Source organism: Indicator indicator, chromosome 8 (genome assembly GCF_027791375.1).
Source record: "Indicator indicator isolate 239-I01 chromosome 8, UM_Iind_1.1, whole genome shotgun sequence".
NCBI lineage: Eukaryota > Metazoa > Chordata > Aves > Piciformes > Indicatoridae > Indicator > Indicator indicator.
Window position 1 is genome coordinate 21,694,707 of NC_072017.1, and position 21,288 is coordinate 21,715,994.

At 40.0% G+C, this 21,288-nt stretch overlaps 1 protein-coding gene across 3 annotated transcripts in view; it reads right to left on the bottom strand.

Moving 5' to 3' along the window:
- The window catches only part of RAPGEF2 (Rap guanine nucleotide exchange factor 2), a 169,484-nt gene extending 156,915 nt beyond the window's left edge, over positions 1-12,569 (bottom strand). For all 3 annotated transcript variants that reach the window (XM_054383180.1, XM_054383181.1, XM_054383182.1), the window contains exon 1: positions 12,501-12,569. In XM_054383180.1, coding sequence (XP_054239155.1) covers positions 12,501-12,569 — 69 coding nt within the window. The remainder of the gene's footprint in view (positions 1-12,500) is intronic.
- Between the last annotated feature and the right edge of the window lie 8,719 nt (positions 12,570-21,288).

Here is a 21,288-nt window from a genome sequence, read left to right on the forward strand (position 1 = left end):
ATTCATGTACTATCAAGTCAAGATAGACTGTACAAAGTGCCATGATTTTCTCTTTACTTCTAAAGTCACATGGGTGTAAGCTGGAGGCACAGAAGGTTCCACATGAACATAATGGAAAATTTTTTCACTGTGAGGGTGACAAAAGACTGGAACAGGATGCCCAGAGAGGTTATGTAGTCTCCTTCTCTAGAGACATTCAAAACCCACCTGGACACATTCCTGTGTGACCTAGTCTAGATGATCCTGCTCTGGCAGCAGGGTTGGATTAGATCATCTGTCAAGGTCCCTTCCAACCCCTAACATTCATGAATAGGCATTCACACAAGAACATCAGACCTTAAACAGCAATGCTTATCAACCCAATTGTTAAAAATTTGACACATGCCCCTTCCAATGAGGACAAACTGAGAGCATTTGTACTTTTTGTTTTGAAAGTGGACAATAACTTGTATAACGTACAACGTATTGCAATTTGTAAATAAATAAGAGCTTCCCACTCGGCAATCAATATATGTGAATTAAAGTATTAGCAAATCCACCTTGCTGTTTTACAGTGCTATACTAGCAAGAGAAATACCTGAAGCGATGACTTGAAGGAACAAGATTTTAAAAGCACTACCAATGGAAACATAGAAAGGTGGAAAATAGATCAAATTAATAAGACAGAGGTTGAACCATAGCACCAGGCTAAGCACAAAGAACAAGTAACAGAAGGGGAAAAAAGGATTAATAATTCACCTAGCCATCAAATATACCATCTTCTCATGTAGATCAAAAAGAAGCATCCTAACCCAAATCTCAAATATCTTTGTTCCAGTTTACAAAGCTAACAAAGCATTTATACACCACCATGTCACATACACAATCATTTTCCAGCAATATCTATTAGTCTAGAACTAGTTTTTCAACTACTAAAGCTATGTTTCTCTAACAGTTATCTTAAAGAGTCTTACAAACTTCTGATAGAGGATTTAGAAGTAGTGGAGACCAGATATCCATCAATACTCAGTCTGGTGAAATAAGAGCTAAATAGCATTGCACTAAAATAGTTGGCAAAGAGATGGAATATACTACTCTCCCGCACCTTGGCAAATATCTGCAGCAACAGTTATCCTTCCCTTGCCATTGTTACCTCAAACATTTTTAATAGCTAAGCTGGAATTGTGTTGCCATCTGATAATTGATCAGTGGCCTACAACTGAGGAGCTGGCATTACTGAACTGAATCATCACAAATGAAAACAAGGCATCAGCACTAATTAGCAGCTTTCAGAAGTAACAGAGAAGCTGTGACAAGGATGGAAACTCAATTACCCTCATTCCGGCAAGTGCCTGCTCCTCAGCATGTAGCTGGTAGAGTCACTTGCCTTTCCATACTCATGGTGCACGCGTCAGACCAGACTGCCTGTGATTTACACTGGGGTCCAATTTTTGTGTATGTGTTTTGTGCAGCAAATGCATTGTAAACACTGTATGAGGAACTTAGTGCCATGGTTTAGTTGATTACATGGTGTTGGGTGATAGGTTGGACTTGATGATCTCAAAGATCCTTTCCAACCTGGTTAATTCTGTGACCCTCAAAAAATTTGGTACCATCTAGAAACATGTACCATAGACCCACAGAAGACAAAATGCAACTCATAACTACCTTTCCATAATTCAGAGTGCCTGAAACACAAGGTGGAGTGTTTGCCACCTGCTCACCACCTGCTTAGCAGAGAATATATTCAAACTACTTAGCTACTGCACTAATAAAGAGGAGTTTAGAGAGAGACTACCTGACCAGCACTCATTATCCAGTGCAAAATCTTATTTCTTGTTTCATACTCAGATAAAGCATTCTTCATAAACTACACTCCCGTTCATTGGTTTTTTGCAAGATACATTTGCTACTTGTTCAGAACTACAGCCAAAAAGGAACCTATACAATCAAACTGTATTTCCCCACATTCTCAGCATATATTTCATCCATGAGCTAAATTAATGTTTTACTAGGGAACAGTACTAATGTCATTTCAATTGACGGACACTCCCTTCACTGTAGGAACTGCTAGCTATTAACTACCCTCAACAAGAAATCACAATGTGCGTCAAGATCAGCTACATCACTTCAGCTTTCGGCATCTTATGACTTTAGCAACTAGGATAAAAAAAGCTCAACCACACAGAATATCTTTGCCACACATTCTGCTTTAGCAGAACCTAGCATCTGCATTTCCCTTCCAGCTTTTGAATCCTTTAGGAAACTGTACTTTTTCCAGAGTCAAGGAATATTTCTACAGGCAGACATCTCCAACAGAACTGTCAGTGTGAGCACAGCCAGTCCCATTCTCACTTCCCCTCAACATGCTGGAGGGAAGGAATGCCATCCAGAGGGACCTTGACAGGCTTGAGAAGTGAGCCCATGCCAGGACGTGGTTTAATGGCCATAGATGGTCTTATATTGACAGCTGTGCTCAACAATCTCGGAGGTCTTTTCCAAACAAAACTAATTCTATAAATTCAACAAAGCCAAGTGCAAAGTCCTGCACATGGGTCAGGGCAATCTCAAGCATGAAGAGGAGCTGGGAGTGCTAGTTGATGAGAAGCTCGATATGAGCCTCCTGTGTGCTTTTGCAGTCCAGAAAACCAACCATATCCCAGGCTGCATCAAAAAAAGCATGACCAGAAGGTCAGGGGAGGTGATCCTCCCTCTCTACTCTGCTCTTGTGACACCCCACCTAGAGTACTGCATCCAGCTCTAGAGCCTCCAACAAAAGGAGGAACTGTTAGAGCAGGTCCAGAGGAGGGCCACAAAGATGATCAGAGGGCTGGAGCACCTCTCCTATAAAGACATGCAGAGAGCGTTGGGATTGTTCAGCTTGGAGAAAAGAAGGATCCAGGGAGACCTAATAGCAGCCTTCCAGTATGTGAAGAGGGCCAACAGAATGGCTAGAGAGGGAGTTTTTACAAAGGTACATACAGACCAGGCAAGGGCTAATGGCTTTGAATGGAAGAAGCTACATTTAGACTAGACATCAGGAAGAAGCTCTTCCCAGTCAGGGTGGTGAGGCACTGGAACCAGCTGCCCAAAGAAGCTGTGGAGGCTCCAACCCTGGAAGTGTTCAAAGGCAGGTTGGGTGGGGCCTCGAGCAACCTGATCTAGTGGGAGGTGTCCCTGCCCATGGCAAGGGGCTTGGAACTAGATAATTTTTAAGGTACTTTTCAACCCAAACCATTCTATAATTCATTCCTTCTGTTTCACTTTTAATAGCAAGGACTTCTAATGAGCTATCACAGAATACTGCAATATTTCAACAGTATCATCTGCTGTGGGGTCTGCTCTTCCCCCAATGACATGATTTCATACATTTTAACTGCATTTTAATTTTGCAGTTGCTAACTTACGAAGCTCAAAGCTATTTCAACACTAAGTACCATCACATAAACATAGTAAAATGTCATGACTTCAAAATAGTGATGCAGCTATTTAAACAACAGCATGTCTTTTTTTCATTACTATAACTATGTCACCTTCAAAACCTTAAGGAGCTACAGCACATGGGTGGAAGTGATCAGCCACCATGTCTGCAGCAGCAGCACCTGCCTGCCCTGCTGCCCAGTGAGAGAGGAAGCTTTGGACATCCACAACCACACTGACAACGGACACCATACTGCGTGGCCAGGTCTCTCTCTCTGTGTTCAAAAGGTATCTAAAAGAACTTGCTACTGTTCTTGACAGAGTTGAAATCCACACAACGGTCCTAATGAGTCTTGCCCACTCTCACAACTGCACAGTACTACTGATTTCACAGCAAGACTATGTATTTTGAGAAAATGTTCTGTGCAGGTGAGGGAACAAATCCCTGGCAAGATTAAACACTTACCTCAGTCAAAACACAAACATTATAGGGTACTTATTTTTGTTATGTCTGAGTTGATCACAGATACCAAGTTGAAGTGTATATATCTCTTAGTTTTATCGGTATACAAATTAAGTTTCGCTTTACACACATCTTTGTCATGACAGTTCACCAGCAACCATGTATCAACTACCATACAACAAAGTTATACAAATACAGACAAGATTCAGTATTAGTAATACAAAAACATACCAGGCCTTATCTCTTATTCACCCAATTCAGTGCACCATGCAAAGGTAGTATTATTACCCAGGCTTCTTACTATTGTTATATTTTCATAGGGAAAAACCTTAAAGCTAGAGACTTACTATAAAACTTTCATTTTAATCCTCAGAACAGATGAAAATGAAAGATTTCTCTCTCAAAAAGCATCTTGCACATATGCCTCATAAGGAAAAAAGCAAATCTAATTTTAGGAAATTCACCAAGAAAAAAAAACAATTTCATAATGTATCCATTTAAACTTTTTTTAGACTTCAAAACAGTGTTTGAAAGCAGAGCACCACATACTCTTTGGAGGAGGTTAGGCTGTTTCAGAAATTCCTACACACAACTACCACAAGCATTTATTCTCAGTCTTGTAGCACAAACCTTCACACCTTCAGCTGCACCAACCCTGACATTTGAAGCCTCAATCCAGACTGAGTTCTGGATTGAGAAAAAAACCCGCCCACACCACCTGTCAAAAAATAAGTAACTTCTTTCAGCTAACAAGATTGCATCATTTATACTGCTTATACTGTAGCCTCACAAACAGTTGTATGGGCACAGAGAACACCGGCATGGGAAACGAATTTTCGCTTTGTTGCTTATAAAACTACAAGGTACTATGAAAGATTTAGCCTTTGGTTTCAGCAAATCAAATCTCAAGCAGAAGCTTCTTCCAGCTGTATTGGTGGTACAGCCTCATCTTTCTATCAACTGCCTACAGATCACATTAACAGGAAAAGAACTCTGAATGACTAATTTCAAATAGAAAAGATTGTAGCAATTTTTCCCCAAAACTACAAAAGTAGTAAAATAAAGATGGGAAACAAGACTATTCTGAAAAATATAAATTACAAAACTACAAAAAAAAAACATGCAAAAAAATTTAAAGCATAATCCCATGAGAAACAGGATCCATCTTTCCCCTTTGGAAATCAGAATTAAACTTAATAAATAAAAATATCTATTTCTCAGTTATTTTAACTTTCAGGCCTACAAATAGCAAGCAAACTGAAACAAACCACCAGTTAGAACCAGTCAACAACAACCAATGCACAACCAATGCATCTTCCATGAAACTTAACCCTTCCCATGTAATTGACACTGATACCAGATGTGTTTTCTTTGGTGCTGCTTGTATTTATCAGAATGCATACAAATAAGCGAAAAATGGGAAATCTCTGTCCATAGAAATATTAATACAAAAAAAAATTCCTTCAATTTTTATCAATGCTGAAGTAAAATCCTGCCAACCTCCCTTCCCCCGTTCTCCCCCCCATCCCCAAAAACTTTTACATATTTTAACCTTAGCTTATTCTTTCAGTGTTTTAATCAGGTGACAATAAACATTCTGCCTATTATTGTTACCCAGAGTTATTTACAACTGCTGAAAATCAAGTATTGAATCATTTTTATTCAGGTCAGACAAGAAAGCAACACACAAAGAAGCGTATCTACAGATATACAGGCATACCACACAGATACTCAGACAGAACAAATAGCTATTTTTAGCTCCAAAACAAAGACATCAGAAAAGCACTGCAGTAGGTGTTCCCTATCTCTCTTCAAGAAAAGTGGTCAACTTCACCACCTTCAGAAAAAGGGAAGCAGTGCACCATTTTTATTTTGAGAATTATTCCAATACATCCCTTCACACAAAATACATCCAGTAAATTAAATCTGAAACACTGGCTGCAGCAAACAAGGCATGCAGGCTCAGCTGCCCTTCACAAAGCATCTTTGTGGGGCTATCTTTCTGCCAGCGCTCCTTTTGAATTCCCAAACAATACTTCAAAAAAAATTAGATCTCCTACTGTGGGAAAGTTCCCAAAACACAAGCCAAAATATATTTTCTCATGAGGATACAAAAAACCCTCAATGAGAAAGTCAAAGTTTTCACAATGACTGTTCAGTATACATATGGTTATTCCTACAACAAGGTAACAGATTAAGTAGCAGCATTTTGATTTAGGGAAAGAAGCTATCAACATCAGACCAGTAATTCACCAGAACAAATTATTAGCTAACAGTCAACAACCAATATTAACATACAGACTCAGACTTTCAAAGACTTAAGCATAGAGTTTATTCAAAATAATGAAACTCAAGAAACAGTAACTTTTCACAAAACCTTAGCTACCTTCTATAGCAATAACCATTATTTAAAAAAAAGGCAAGCATCTTCAGAGACTACTTCACCACCCCAACTCTGGAATGAAGTATTTCCAACTAATGACCTCATAACCCAGGGAATACTATCTTCCTTCTATGAAAAATTGGATTTGGGGGAAAGGTGTAATTGACTTCTCTTAATCTACACTTTTATACCCAAGGTAAGAATGTACTACCAGTCTTTGTGTCCAAAGTTCTATAGATGATTTCACTTATTTGCTTACTCTTTTCTTATTCCACTATTAACATCAGTGGAAGGGCAAGCCTAACTATGGCAATAACCATTACCTTCCAATAACCCTCAAGCTAACCAAAGAGGTGAGTGAGGCCAAGTGGGACTGTGCTGTCCCTCTGGCACCACTGATTGTAGAGCCACAACTTTTGCACCTAAACAGCATGTTAAGAGGTAAGCAGACAGAATGAGCTGAGTAGATGCTGCCAGTGCTTCAGACCCAGCACTGCTTCAGGAACTGACAAGACTGCCACAAAAAGGAAAGGCAAAGCAGCATCATTATGCCACAAGGCTGTCAAAAACATGCTCACAGCCTGAACACAGCAGGGAAGAAATCAGAAGCAAATTCTGCCTGACAATTAATCAAGAAACTACACAGAGCTTACCAGTGTTACAGGTAAACCCTCACTTTCTGTGTTACCTAATTTTGGCTGGCTCAGATATTTAGAACTAACCAAACTGCAACCTTCTGATGTAATGAAAAAGAAGGTAAGTGTCTAGGATAAGAATTCAAATTAACTGTTTCTACTCTATAAGTGGAGGCCTCCTGATCACACTGAGGTCTTTGTGAGTGTTGGCAAAATTCATTACTGCAGGAAAGCCCTAATCATAGAACCAAGAAGGCTGGAAGAGACCTCAAAGATCATCGAGTCCAACATGGGGGAGAACTACTGCAAAAGAAATTAAAATCTCAATGTTCCAACCACTCTCAAAGGTCTTAGCAACCAATATATGGACAGCTATGGGAAAATGCACCTTCCGTCTCAAAGACTGGGAAATAAACATTTTCTTTCAAAGAAAACAGGATATTGAGTAGCCTGCCATGAGTTTAGGAAAAGACATGAAAATTGACAGTGAAAGTTCAGAATCAGACATTGCAGAGCTGTTGCAGACTGAGACTGGAGAGGTCACAAGAAAATCTGAGCTACGTAAGTGTTTTCCGTTTCAGTTATCAGCCACAAAAAGGCATATTAATGCAATTAATTTTGCTGGGCATGAAATTATGCTGCATAGTAATACCAGTGTGAGAGGTAAGAGGGGAAAACAATATACTTATTTCAAAAATATATTCTCCAACATTATTTCTGTACTAAACAAATGCTTTTGACTTGCTTTGTCAGGGGAAAAAAAAAAAAAAAAAAACACACACACACACACAGATACCCCCCCGCCCAAAAAAAAAAAAAATCCACAGACACACACACACACACAAAAAAAAAAAAAAAAAAAAAAACACACCAAACACCCTCGCTTCTCCAAATAGTTACTTCAGTGTTTTATCGTCTCAGTTAAGTGCTGAAAAAAAACTCTGGGAAGAGGTCCACATGTAAACACTTACTATAAACTGTATCCATCTCTCCAACTCCAAGCCCAAGACACCAAAACATACTACTAAACTTACAGTTCATCAGAAGCATTCTGGGGACATTCACTATTTCGAACAATCTTCCCAAACCTTGCAGTATCTGAAGGCCTTTCCTTCCCCCAGATTAACTACCTTTACAGCTGGCTTTATAATGGCAATTTTATAATGGCACTTCAAGTGCCTGGACCAAAAACTTGCAACAGCCTTTCTTCATTAAGCTGTGTTACTAACCACACTCACAATGTTAACACAAAACCTAACAGGCTCACACCTGCAGAGAGCAGCGTCTGGACACTACCATGGGAAGTGTAGTTAGGCATCTCATTTTGTTGGCCAAACAGGGTTTTTTAAAAACAAACAAACACACACCACACAGAGCGTCAAATCTTACTAACTTAAGCTACTCTTGAATACATTACACAGCCCTCCGTTGCATGATGGAAAAAGCCATAACAGAGCAAATTAGAATTTGCTATATTATGTTTTGGTAACATAGCAAGTATCAAGCATCAGTTTTCACAGTCCTTCACTTTTCAGGGATATGAAGAACCTGCAGGAGAATTTAGCAATAGAATTACTCTCAGCATTATACTGCTGTTAGCAACATAACAGGGGTTACCTTCCTCTTTAAATACTAGCATCAGAAAGATGGCAACATCATAGCATGCTGACAACAAAAATCTGAAAGCAAAACCGATGTTCCAAAATCTTTTTGTTTTCCAAATGAAGGAAATCCCAAATAAGCAGCAGTTTTGGAAAAGCTAATCTTAATCTTCTGGTGTATTTGATACTCATACAGATGAGAAGCCTGAATTGAAAGGCTAAGGATATTTCCTTATGCTAAAGTCACACATAAAATACTTTTTTTTTTTTTCCTATGATCCCATTAAACTTCTAAGCAAGAAGGAAATTTTCATTTCTGGCTATCTGCAGATCGCACACAATCATGCTATCAGTGGTTACAAGCACACAAAAAAAAAAAAGCCAAACCACCAACACAACCACAACTGGGGAACAAACTGAAAGTTTATTTGGAAAAAGAATAGGTACATCCTACAATTAAACCATTGTTCCTCTTGAGTACTTGAGAAGGGAGTATCTGCTCAGTAGTAGCATCCTGCTACTGCTAGCATCTTCTGACACTAAACAATGCACTAGTATCAAACTAAGGCTGACTGCACAGTTCTCCCCTCTCCCCTTAAGATATGGTCTGTTGCTATTACCTCTCTGCTACTTGCTACTACTGTGATGAATTTCCTCAATGTACCTCATCAGTAGTTTTCAGAGGAAAACCTTAGGCATCTAACATACATAAGGCATATATTTAAAACATTCTTCCCTGCAGACATCACCACATGGCATGAAAAGACTGAACTAGTATGTGGAGATTCTGAAGTAACTGGTTATTCACATACCATGCAAATGAGTCCTTAGGATAAAGAAAGAGATTAGGGCTCCTTTTTTCTTGTTTGAAAACAAAACCAGCCCTGTTTTTTTCAGATTAATCTACACCAGTATAAAACTGGTAAAATGATTTCTAAGATGGCCTATGACACCAATAAGAATTTGTTTTGAAAAAGACTTAAAGTTGTAGTAGCTGATGTAAGACAATGTTTGGAGAGGAAAAAGAGGGGAAAAAAAAAAAAAAAAGATCAGTACTACTCGCAGCTTAAGGGCATAAAAGCATTTGTAATTTATGAACATTTAGAAGTTAGATTCCCCAAAGCAGTTAAACTACCTTCCTAGTTCATGTTGTCAAAGAGAAAATTAATCATTTAATAAAATAATTTAAAAGGACAGCTCTGTTATACAACAGGCATGTTAGAGTACAGGCCACATACACATTCTTTTTTTTTTTTAATTTTTTGAGCTTCTTTAGTCAATGGAATGTTGAGTTGTTATTCACAAGATTCAGAAAAACTTTCTAAGCAAGGATATGCCAAGGACAAAGAGCTAACCATCCAAAGCAATTGTAGAATACAGTGTTTACCTTAAAAAAAAAAAAAGCCCAAAATTACCAAGAGACTTCTGCACTACAGGAAAATCATTTTGCCAAACTTACACCATGACAAGCCAAGGTGAATAGTAACATGAGGCACACGTTTACCTCCTCATGATTTGGGAGAATCTAAGTTCCAATGAGTTTGTGAATGCATGTAAGCAGCAAATAGAGGAATAACATCCTTCTCATTATTTCCTGTAATTATAAAAATGTGATAAATATATTTTATCTTTCCAGCCCTCTTGCAACTTCAAAGATATCTCATGATTTCTCAAAATCCAAAATTAAATTTATGAGAATGTATAGCAAGGCAAGTACAAGTAGAGACAATAAAAGTTACTCTAAGGAAGGACCAAAACACAAAGTCTTTGTCTCTTTCTATATAAACTTTTTTTGAAGTTTACTAGATGACTGAAATATGGAAAAGAATATTTCTTTCAAATTCCAATACTGTTGTAATATAAAACTGAATTTCCAGAACAGAGAATGAACATTAGAAAATTCCTCAACATGCAATTCAACACAAGCTGTTCACAAAAACACTCAAGTTTTCTGCTGCAAGCTGTGCTCTGGCCGGCAGCAACAGGAGGGCATGTGTGATCACTGGTTTCAAGTATTTCCAGTGCTAACAACACATTATGTTTCCCACAAATTTGGTCTTATTTGTGGATTATTTCAGCCAGTGTCAGTTTCATGGATTTAAGGGTGGGTTTCTTTTCCTGTGACAATTCTCAAGCAGGCTTCCAGTCTGCTGATTCGGGAAGTTTTACAGCACTAATGCAGTCCTAGTGTTCCCAAGTTAGCTTTCTGCTCTATGCCCTTCACGCAGGCTTTATCCCTGTGTTTGGGCTGATTTTTTTCACTGCAGCATTTCTTACTCTCTGCCCCTCTTTTTTTGTTTGGGTTTGGTTTTTGGGGGGGCTGGGAGATGGGTTGGTTTGTTTGTTTAATTGTTCCCCTCTAGAGAACCCAGCCAACCAGCAAGGACAGGAGAAAAATTAACAGTTTACATGGCACAGAATCACGTAACAGTGGAAGCACTGTCTCCTGAAGCCCAGCCTAGTGGCCCCACTACCTGACCAACTGGTTTCTGAGCATCTGCTAGTGTCACTCCTCCTGAACACCTGACCATCCTTTGATAACCATCTCCCGAGGCCAGTCACCACTGGCAAACTCCCCTCGTTGGAATTTACACCTTTACCAATGTGAAGGACCTAGGTACAAGTTTTCAGAGAGTCTCCTCCCCAGGAAAGAGCTCAGCCTCCTTCAGCTTTCACAACACGCTGAAGGACTGAGTCCAGCACTTAAAGCAAATAGATATTTGGAAAAGGTCAAACAAGGACAGAAACAACTTTATCACCACAAAAAAACCACATTCCTGAAGCAACTTTAAAAAAATAAATATTAGAAAAGGAAGATTTAAAAGAAAAAAAATACATGCTAAATACAATGGCTATGCAGTCAGTATATTTTTCCATGGGAGTTTTTATTTTCTCACATGTATTCCATGAGCACAAGGATAAAAATAACTTTACCACAATGACGTATCTATAGTAGGAGGAATGACTTATGGGTGCCAAGCGCAAGTCAAGGTTTCCTCTTTGCCCCCAATTTGAAAACATCATCAACCAACCAGCTGCCTGCCAAAATAATCAGTAATGCCATCTCTTCCCCCAAACCAGAACACAGGGACTGCTCAGAAAGCAGAACAAGCCTTTAGAAAATAGGACAGATGGCGTTACAACTCCAAGCAAAGTAACTCCTTGTATCATTAGCTATTGAACCACAGCTTGATGCAGGGATCAGTGTAAAGCTTATTAGTCTTTAGACAGTTGGCAGCAACAGCCACTGCAGCAACCGTTCGGGAGCAGAAGGAACTCATTCAGTTTAGCTGTTTTTCAGGTCATGTTAAGTCAAAATGTTTCTATAGACACTCCAGTCCTCAATTTAACCTTTCTTAGCCTCTTCAAGTGCGATTACACTTACAAACAGCCTCAACTCACACACTCCTCTAACAAAGAAGGCTCCAGGAGCCCAGTGCAGGTATCTAAAAAATTCCTGCCCAGTGCCATTGTGTAAGGCTTTCACCCTACTTTGGAAGGGAAGGACCTGCCAAGAATACCACTGACCTCAGACCCAACATTATGAAACAGCGCTGCCAGCTCCAGCCTGCTATGCGAAAGTAGGGATTGAATTCAAATCCGGAGACACAATGTACTGCGGGATAACAACAAAACAAAGAAAAAAATCCCCAAAAATTACACTCTTAAACCCATTTTTCTTTTTCACCGGAAGCAACATTCAAAATAAACTCATCTGCCGTTTCTTTCTCTGCCTGCCCTGCACCCCAGAATTAAGAAGGAAAGTTGCTCGCGTTAATGCATTTCTCCCCTTCCCGTGAGCCTGCCGCCGGGAGTTCGGCGCTGGGGAGCTTGAGGGTGGGGGGTAAAGCCCGTGCCGGAGTCGATACACTCCTCCGAGAGCGGGACCGCGGAGCTCCCGGGCTCTCGCCTGCCGCGGGGGCGCGGAGCGGGAGCCGCCCGCTAGGCGCGGAGGGCAGGCGGGGGGCGGCCTCCCCTGGACCGAAGGGTGCCGCGGGGCTGGGGGAAGAGGCGCCTACCTGGGGGCTCCTCTCTGCTGGGTTCTTCATCACCGCCTGGCGGAAGCTGTTATCCACGTAGGACGCCATCGCGCCCTGCTGCCTCCCGCCGCCGCCTGCCCGGGCTCCGCTGCCGCCGCCCGGGGAGGGGATGGGGGAGGGCCGGCCGCGGCCTGGCGCTGCGGGCTGCGCGGCCGGGACTCTGGGCGAGGAGATGGGAGGGCGGTGCGGCGCGGAGGCAGCGCGGGCTCAGCAGCGCCGCCGCCCGGAACAGGAGGCGACGGCGGCCGAGTCCCGCCAGCAGCGGCGGCGACAACGACTCAGAACTCCTTCTCTGCTCGGCTCTACGCCTCCCGCCGGCCCGCTCCGCCGCATCCCCCCGGGCAGCGTCGCCGCCTCTCGCTTCTTCCTCCTTGTCGTCCTCCGCCTCCCATCCGGGCTGATGGTGGGCTCCGCGCCCGCCTCGGCGACGGGGAAGTTGGTGGCTCGGGGAGGCGGAGCGGCGGGGGGCGGAGCGGGGCGGGACGGGGGGGCGGTTCGCTGGGGGCCTCAGCCAGCGAAGGCATCCCGTCGGCTGTGGCCCTCAACGACCCTGCCTCGCTTCGGCAGCGGTGCCTTCCCCTCAGACGTCCTCTGAAGCCATCCCCCTCGTTTTATAACCCCAAGAAAGAAGAACGACCGGCTGTCGCCATCGTCCCGAGGGAAGCGCATCATCACAGCTTGGGTGATGCATCCTGTGAATATTGGTGATGAGCAAGCTAGGCACGAAAACAAAACCTTGATCTGCTGGATCTAGTATCTGCCTGGCTTTGGGGAGGCCACCTGTTGTCACTCTTCTCAAGTGTAATCCCTATCTGCCGGCTGTGCACTCTGTAACTGCTATGTGGGATGAAAACGAGGAAAGGAAGGGTGTGAAATCTTTAATTTACCACTTTCCTGGGGGTTATCTAGCAGCTTCCCCTTCTCACGTGAACTTCAGTTTTAAAGAATGAAGGTCTTGCAACATGGCTGATGTTCTTTGTTTACCTCGACACCGAGCATGTCTGAACGGCAGCTTGACAAATACAAATCATGGAAGTATTGCTAATGTGCCATTAAGGGCAGTGTAATTCTATTACTGTATTTGCGTTTACAAGCGGCGTGTACCCTTTGCTGATAATGGATCACACAATGTAAATAATGTCAGCAATAAGAATTATGTTTGTTTTACAGTCACTAGCAGGGGTTTGCACATCTTAATCACAAGTAAGGCAGTATAATTTTTATTTGTGCTTTTTATTTGTGAAAAGTCACAGGGATAATAATTTTTTCCTTATAAAATACGCACTGCCAGACTCAAGAGGCAAAGCCTTCTGCTTTTAGACATGCATGGCTTTCAAGCATGCTGTGTCTTCAGACAGTAATCTACTAAACCTACTGAATTTGTAGATACAGCACATTATCAGAGATAGCTCTTTGGGCTAATCCCATTCATATGTGTCAGCAAAATATTTTTGCAGCTAATACCAATAATTCTGGGCAGACCATGGGAAAAGACTAGGGAGAGCTCTGCATCCTGACTACATCTTGCTTGTCTGTGCTGATTAGTAATCATTATGAGGGATTGTGGCTTGTTTTATTGAAGGGAGGGGAGGGAGGATTTTTTGTTTACCAGACTGAAAATATAATGTCCTATGTCCTGAAAAAGTAAGAGTTTTAAATATGTCTCACATTCATCATCCAGAGAGTATCAATTCTTCAAACTAATCAAGCCTGCAGCTACAGGAAAGTGCCAGCTCTTCTGAAGTTCAGCTTACCAACCCTGAGTGCTAAAATTCCCTGGGTTTGTTTGGTATATGCATAGGGCAAGTGCCGCAGGAATGTGAGGAATGCTCTCCTGGGCTCTGCTCCTCAGTCTCTTCAGGGCACACGTTTCCTCCTGCTATAGACTAGCTTGCCTGATATCTTCATATCTCTACATCAAAACAGAGCTACCCACTCTGTTTCAACATGCAATTATCTTTCATTTCAGACCTCTTAGCTGTAACAGCATCAAGTGAAGAAGTGTTTGATTAATTTTTTGTAACACAATACCTGTGATTCACAGTGAAATGTAATTTCAGCCAATGAGATTTTAGGGGTTCCAGTAGCACTCCGATACATGGAACAAATCTCAATGGTTATAAAAGCATGTCAACAGCCTATCGTATGCTATATCAAGTGTTAGAAATGGGAATGCATAAAAACTAGAGACTGTATACAAATATATTCAACAATTTCTTAATAATGTTTAAGTATGCATTGCCTTAACACCTTTATTGCCTGTAAGTAACACGTTTGTGTAATGCAGATGCTTCTGATTGCTTCTATTCTCCACAGTGGATACAAATCTGTCCTTTATGCTGGCTTGGTTTTTTGCTTTGTAGCTGAAACTAGAACGGTTCTTATATCTGAATAAAAAAAATAGTAATCAAACAATCATCAAGATAGAGACAATCATCATTAGACAGCACATCCGATTATCACTGGAGACCCCCATTTTTCATGAAAATATTAAACAAAGTATAGTATGCAGCACTGAACATTTCAGCAGCTTTCACATCTCTTAGGCTCACTGTCTTTCCAGTTTTCTGACCTGAACAGTAAATCAGCATGCTTTAAAATACACATGTGTACCAGAACCTCTCTTTCATTTTGCGGGTTATTCTTCTGTCTGTATAATCCATCCTGATTTACAATGGACTGGGGGGGAGGGCAGGTGTTTGCACTGATTGTGTGATTACTTTACTTAGGTTTCCTACCTCATGTTATGCTGGGAAACCAAGAGTTAACCATGCACATTACACATCACATACAGCACTGATATTTCAACAATATGAAAAGGCTGCAACTCAAAATAGGACAGCTCAGCAAAATATCCTTCCAGATAGCTATAACTATGCACTATGTTGAAGTATTTTAGAAAAGTGGATTGCCTTAGAAATACAGCATTTCTGCCTTCCTAAATAGCTGTGTTTCTTTTAAGGGATAAATTGAAACAGTCAGGTCAAAGAGTTACCAAAATGCCAAGGAAACAAATTTAGCATTTAGCTCTTCAGTCATTTACTAATGCTTATTTTTAAAAAGATACTCATACTTTGAAAGGTTTGCAGTTGACTTAGCCACACAGCTTTAAATTCATGACACCAGTTACCAGTCACCAAGTTAAACACTTAGTTTATTCAGAAGGGGCCAGCCTGCTCTCGTAGGGAAACAGAATGTTGCATCTTTGGGAAGTTTAGTAAGTTATATACAGTTGGTATGGATATAAACCCATAGATGTCCCTTTACTTCCTTTCTGTGGTTAAATACTCATTGTCATCTATCTTCTGGAGAAGGCACAGCAGCTGAAGCAGATTCATGTGGCCAAGCTCCAGCTCTCAGAATTGCCCATTTGCTTCCCAGCTCTCCCATGGCACCTTCTCAGCAACCATAAAAAGTTACTTCGTAACATTTGTGGAGATGGACAGCAAAGGGGAATGGAGTTACTGTCCTGGCAGTGAGCTCCTGAGCTGACCTTGAGAGCAGTAGTCATCCCCATTGGGCTGAGCAGAAGCGAATTTTAATGGATTTTAAGTCAAAAATTAATAATTTCAGGTACAAGTAAGGCTCCTACTGAGGAGAGACTATCTCCTTTGAATACTGTTTGATAATGTTTCCAAGAATGCTAACTCCCACCTTTAGGGATTTATATATGGATTGTATTATTACCATTTGCAACTCCAGTTTTAGAATCTTTTATAACATGATGAAGGGCATATGGGTTTCTGTTTGTTTATTTGGGACTTTGTTAGGTTTTTAACACAAGATCCTCTAGCTATATGGTTAATGTACAGTGTATAACTACCACTCTGTGCCCCTGAACAGGATGGAAGGTTAAAAAGGTATCAGCGGCCTAACACAGTCTGTGTTAAAATAATCCCTGAATGTTTACCATCAGTTTATGGTCCTTTTGCACTTGCAAGGCAATACAAAATTCAAAAGGTTATAAAAGAGAACCTTGCCCGTGTCACAGAGCAAAAATTATATTTGGGGGCTTTTTAAAAGTAAACAGAGAAGAACTTGTGACTACTACAATGCATTTCATACATTTATTTGGAAATTGACAATATTTGCATACCTATATTTGGGAATATTTATCATTCAGCTTCTGCTGTAGCTGCAAATGTATGCAAATCGGCTTTAACCAGTTAGTTAATACTAGCAGCAGCAGCTCAGGAACCAGCATGAACTAGCTGTCCAAGTATTTGCATGGGTTTTGGAGAGTAATTGACAGCTCACACAGTGTTCCCTTCAGCTGCACTGATAGAGGTTCCTAGACAAAAGGAAATTTCTACTGCAGCAGCTCCTAGGAGGCAGAGTAGTAGATGGTAACCCTTTATGCTACCTACTGTATGAACACTCAATGAGTCAGCAGGACCTTGAAAGTCAAGCCTGTATTTCTGAAGCAGGCTTAGGTATGTCTACACAAGCTTCATTTGTGCTTGTGATCATGATACAGGTGTGTCCCTTATCTTACAGGAATGGAAGTGGTAATGGGAGATGATGAGTATACTATCCTTGTACCTCCATTGGGAAAGGACCTCAGTTCAACATCACCTTCTCCAGGTTCTCCTCCTGTGAAGAGAGGCACAAAAGTATCAACTCATGATCTTGGATAAAGCATTCTGAGACATAAGGAAAACACTAAAATGTTGTTACTCATAATACTGACATCATGTTGAAGTTTTTTAAACAGAAAATTAACCACAGATAGAGAAATAATCAGGATGTGTAGTGAAAAACGTTGCTTCAGTGAGATGGCACAAAGCACATGGCAATAAGTCAGTGCTTTGGTGCTGGTGTGGCCTGGAATGGGCTGCCAGCAGGGAGTGTTGCTCTGTGCTCGTTCTTAAATTTCACTCACTACGCAGTGGCAAAGGTAGGCAGACTAGTAACAGGATCTTTATTGACAGATGACGCTTTCTGAATGATATATAGGCTTAAAAATGCATTCCACTGCTTTTTAAGTAGTCATCTACAATATCTAGGAGTGCTTTCAATTGCTGAAAACATAATACACACAATGTTTTGAACAAGGTATTTGGTGTCACATATATTTCTAATAATATATTTCAGCAAACAGCATCCCAAATGAGAAAAAAAATATTCTTGTACACAGCCTTTGAAGTTTTCATTACTGGATAAAATAAAACTCAAATTCAAGCCCAAACTTGCATTTAAGTGTTTTGGATTTAGATTAATGTATTTCCTAAAACACAAACTTATTCTTAAAAAACAACAACAAAAAAAAAAAAAAACAAGCAACCAACCGAACCTCACAAACAAACAAAAAAATGTTTTTGAGTTGTTTAAAATAATCTCTTGAAGTTTCTAAAACCAAAACATTACATGATCATCCTGAAATACAAATAGAGGAAACTGGAAGTCACTCTAGACAGGATTATTATTTCTTCAAAGCTGGCCAAGTCTTTAGAAGAATTTAACTCATATGTATTAAAAATTCATGGCCAGATGATTATTAATATCCAATCATAATTATTTTTATAAAGTACTAGAATATGATACAGTTATCTAATAGATCGTGCAGTATGATAAATAAAACATGTAAAGCCCTGCAAGCAAAATGAAACACATAGGAAGTAGGTATTTTATCCCTGCACAAAGATATGAAATATTTATTTGAGAAAAAATATTGTTGTTAACATTGTTATTAACACCTTTCACTCCAAATGTGCTCTTTTTAGTATTAGGATTCTATACTGATTGCCTAATTTTCTTTGTCTACCATCAGAAATCTTTGTTTTAAAGAGTCAGCTTTATTATATATCATTGAAATGTTTGGCTTCAGTCTGTGCTAGCTGTTTCAAGAAATATGAATATATTTATAACTTTTGGCATTGCTGCAGGGCATTATTCTACAAATTAAGTTTACAGCTAGTAGCATTTTTCTATAATGAATTATTGATTAATTATTCCAGATACTGCCTATCCCCATTCAAGCACTGCTCACTGCAATGCTAAGTCAGCCCATGCTAGAACTATGCCTTGGAGTGAATCCCCAAATGCCACATTCCCATCAGCTTTCACCTCTTTTCTCTTGTCACCATCTTCCACAGAAATCATTTGTGTTTTTCCCCACTCACTTTAGCACGCCATACTGCATCACAAATATGTTCCAACATGATACTACCAGCACTTATTAGAAGAGCATTTGCATTTACATTGCTCTCTAAGAACCTTTATGAATTATTCCCTTACTTTGAAATTAATAGTCATTGTGTATAATGTTTATGTGGTTCAGCTTTCCTCATCCTTCAGTCACCATTTAGATCTGTTCAGAGCATATGGGGATATGTGGGTGTGAACTTAAATGATTTTTTTAATTTTTTTTTTTTTACTGTGCATACATATCCTGGCAAAGCATATTCACACCTATAGCGTAATGTGACAAGTACTTACTAGGTACCAATTTAAACAGAAAAAAATCAACTTGAAGTTCAGTAAATGCTAGAAAAGATAATATTTTTGTTTCTTGCAAATTAATGATACCACACTCCACAGTTTACGTTCCATTTATTTTTCTGGGAATAAACCATCCAGTACCTGGAATAAAACAATATCAAAATTTAGTTTTACCTTATCCTAAGTAATCGTATTCTGGATAGACTGACACTGAAGTAAGCTATTGAGGTGATCTAAGTCTATCATGGAACTGTCTAGGTCATTCCAGACAATTTAATGGGAATGTACCTAACATTCTCTGTGCAGAACTCCTCTCTGCATCCATAGTTCAAGTACGCTCTTATTAGACAATCTGGGGGGGGAGGGGGGAATAGCTTGTATTCAAAACGTTGTTATGACCAAGTTTGTTTTACAGAGACTCCACAATCACCATTTTGTAAATAATTCAATACAAAGAAAACCCTATTTCCATTGGGACCTTCAGCTTCTGTATAAATACATTATGATAAATTCATGTATTAAATTAAGTTGAAGCAAGAAATTCTTGACTAGTACAAAAAAAGAGACATGAAGGAACAGACAAAATTAAGCAGTACTGTGCAGGTAGGCAGTCAGTAACTGTGTGGGGTAAAAGTTTATACAATTTATTCCCTGTGTTACCTGGATCTATATTTAAGACAGACAGCAATAAATTATCACTTTTCCTCTTTTTTGTTATTAATTTTGTTATTGTTTCATTTAAAAGTAGATTAAACACTCTCTAAACATTCAGAAGCCAGCTGTGATAAACATCATCTTCCTCCTCCTGTAACAACTGGTCTGTGCCAAGAACATCCACCACTGCCTTGCTGTATCACTGCTAGAGTAACATAGCAACCTGCTCTTTGGTTCACTTCCATTTCCAGAACAAATAAATAAAATAAATTAAAAAATAAAACTATTTCCCCCCTTACATTGTTGTGCTTAGCAGAGCAACTGGCATGGGGAAGTTGCCCACGAAGATCTGTAGCTGAAAAAGTATATCTTGTAAGTGTGTTTTCTAAGTCAGGAAGAGAAACTGCAATGTGGGAAGCAATTGTACAGAAAGAGGTAGTTGAGATTAGTGTTTTGTGGGAAATCAAGTGACTCTTTGAAAGATGTACGTTTTTGAAAAACACATGAACTCTTAAAGATTTTTTCAGGGGGAAGCTCTTTGCTAGAAATTTTCGCTTTATGCTATTATCAACTTAAAAGACTGCTAACATGCTGGCATTTGACCAGCATGAGATGTGCCATGTGCCACAATAAGCACACCTGTTACCCATATTTAATTTTTGTTCCTTTCATTCAGCTTGAGCTAGCTGGAAGGGAGACAGTTTAGTGTATTCAGTCCTTGGGTTCAGGAAGTCTTGAAATACTTCAGAAGTATCCTCCTGCAGATAAACCAGAGGGTGGGGATTGGCATCCACATGCTCTTGTTCTTGTGCAATTAAGATCCACGTGAGGAAGCAGATTCTTCAGCAGAAGAAAAGATAGGGTGGATAATTTCTGCTTCAGTGTATCTTTCTATTACAATGGAGATGCTCACCTGATTAAAAATGTATTTCAATGAGATCAGCAAAATCCTGCTGGTCTGAAATAGCTAAGGACCTGCACCTTGCCTCTGATCCATATCAGAGGTTGCAGGGAGTTCTCACAGTGTTGTGGCAAAGAACAGATATGCCACTTTTTGTCTCTAGCTAGAGACTTCCTGAACATACACTCAGCTGTGCCCCTGGGAAGGGGTGCATGACAAACAACAAAACAATCTTGTCTCTGTTTGCTCAATGGCAACATCTGTGTCTTGTTAGCAACACACTAACTTTTGAAATGGTTCTTCTCTCAGGTGGAAGTGAGCTGTATAACTTCATTCCATTGATGTGAATAGCTAACAATTTTGCCTCGAGCCTTCACATTACTACTGCATTCAGGTATGAAGTTAGAATCTTCTTGCTGTGGAGAAGAGGAGTTGGAGTACACAAGAAAATTTAATCGTTAATTAATTTGTCTTGGTCCCTTGAGTTCCAAAAATATCATTGCTCCAGATGGTAAGTATTTGCATGGATATTTTCTTACATTCAGATAGACTTTTTGAAGTTTTATTTGAAGCACCTGTAATTCTTAACCCAGGCTCATCACTAACACTCTTTCAGTAAAGGGTCCCACTCACTGTCTATCTGAGCCAAACAGTGGGTTGATACTTCTGGGCAGTGTAAATACAATCGATTAAAGACACACATTAGCATGTCTTGAAAGTGCATAGAGGGGCCTTTCAAGCAAAAATATCACGTATATTTATGAAACCAGC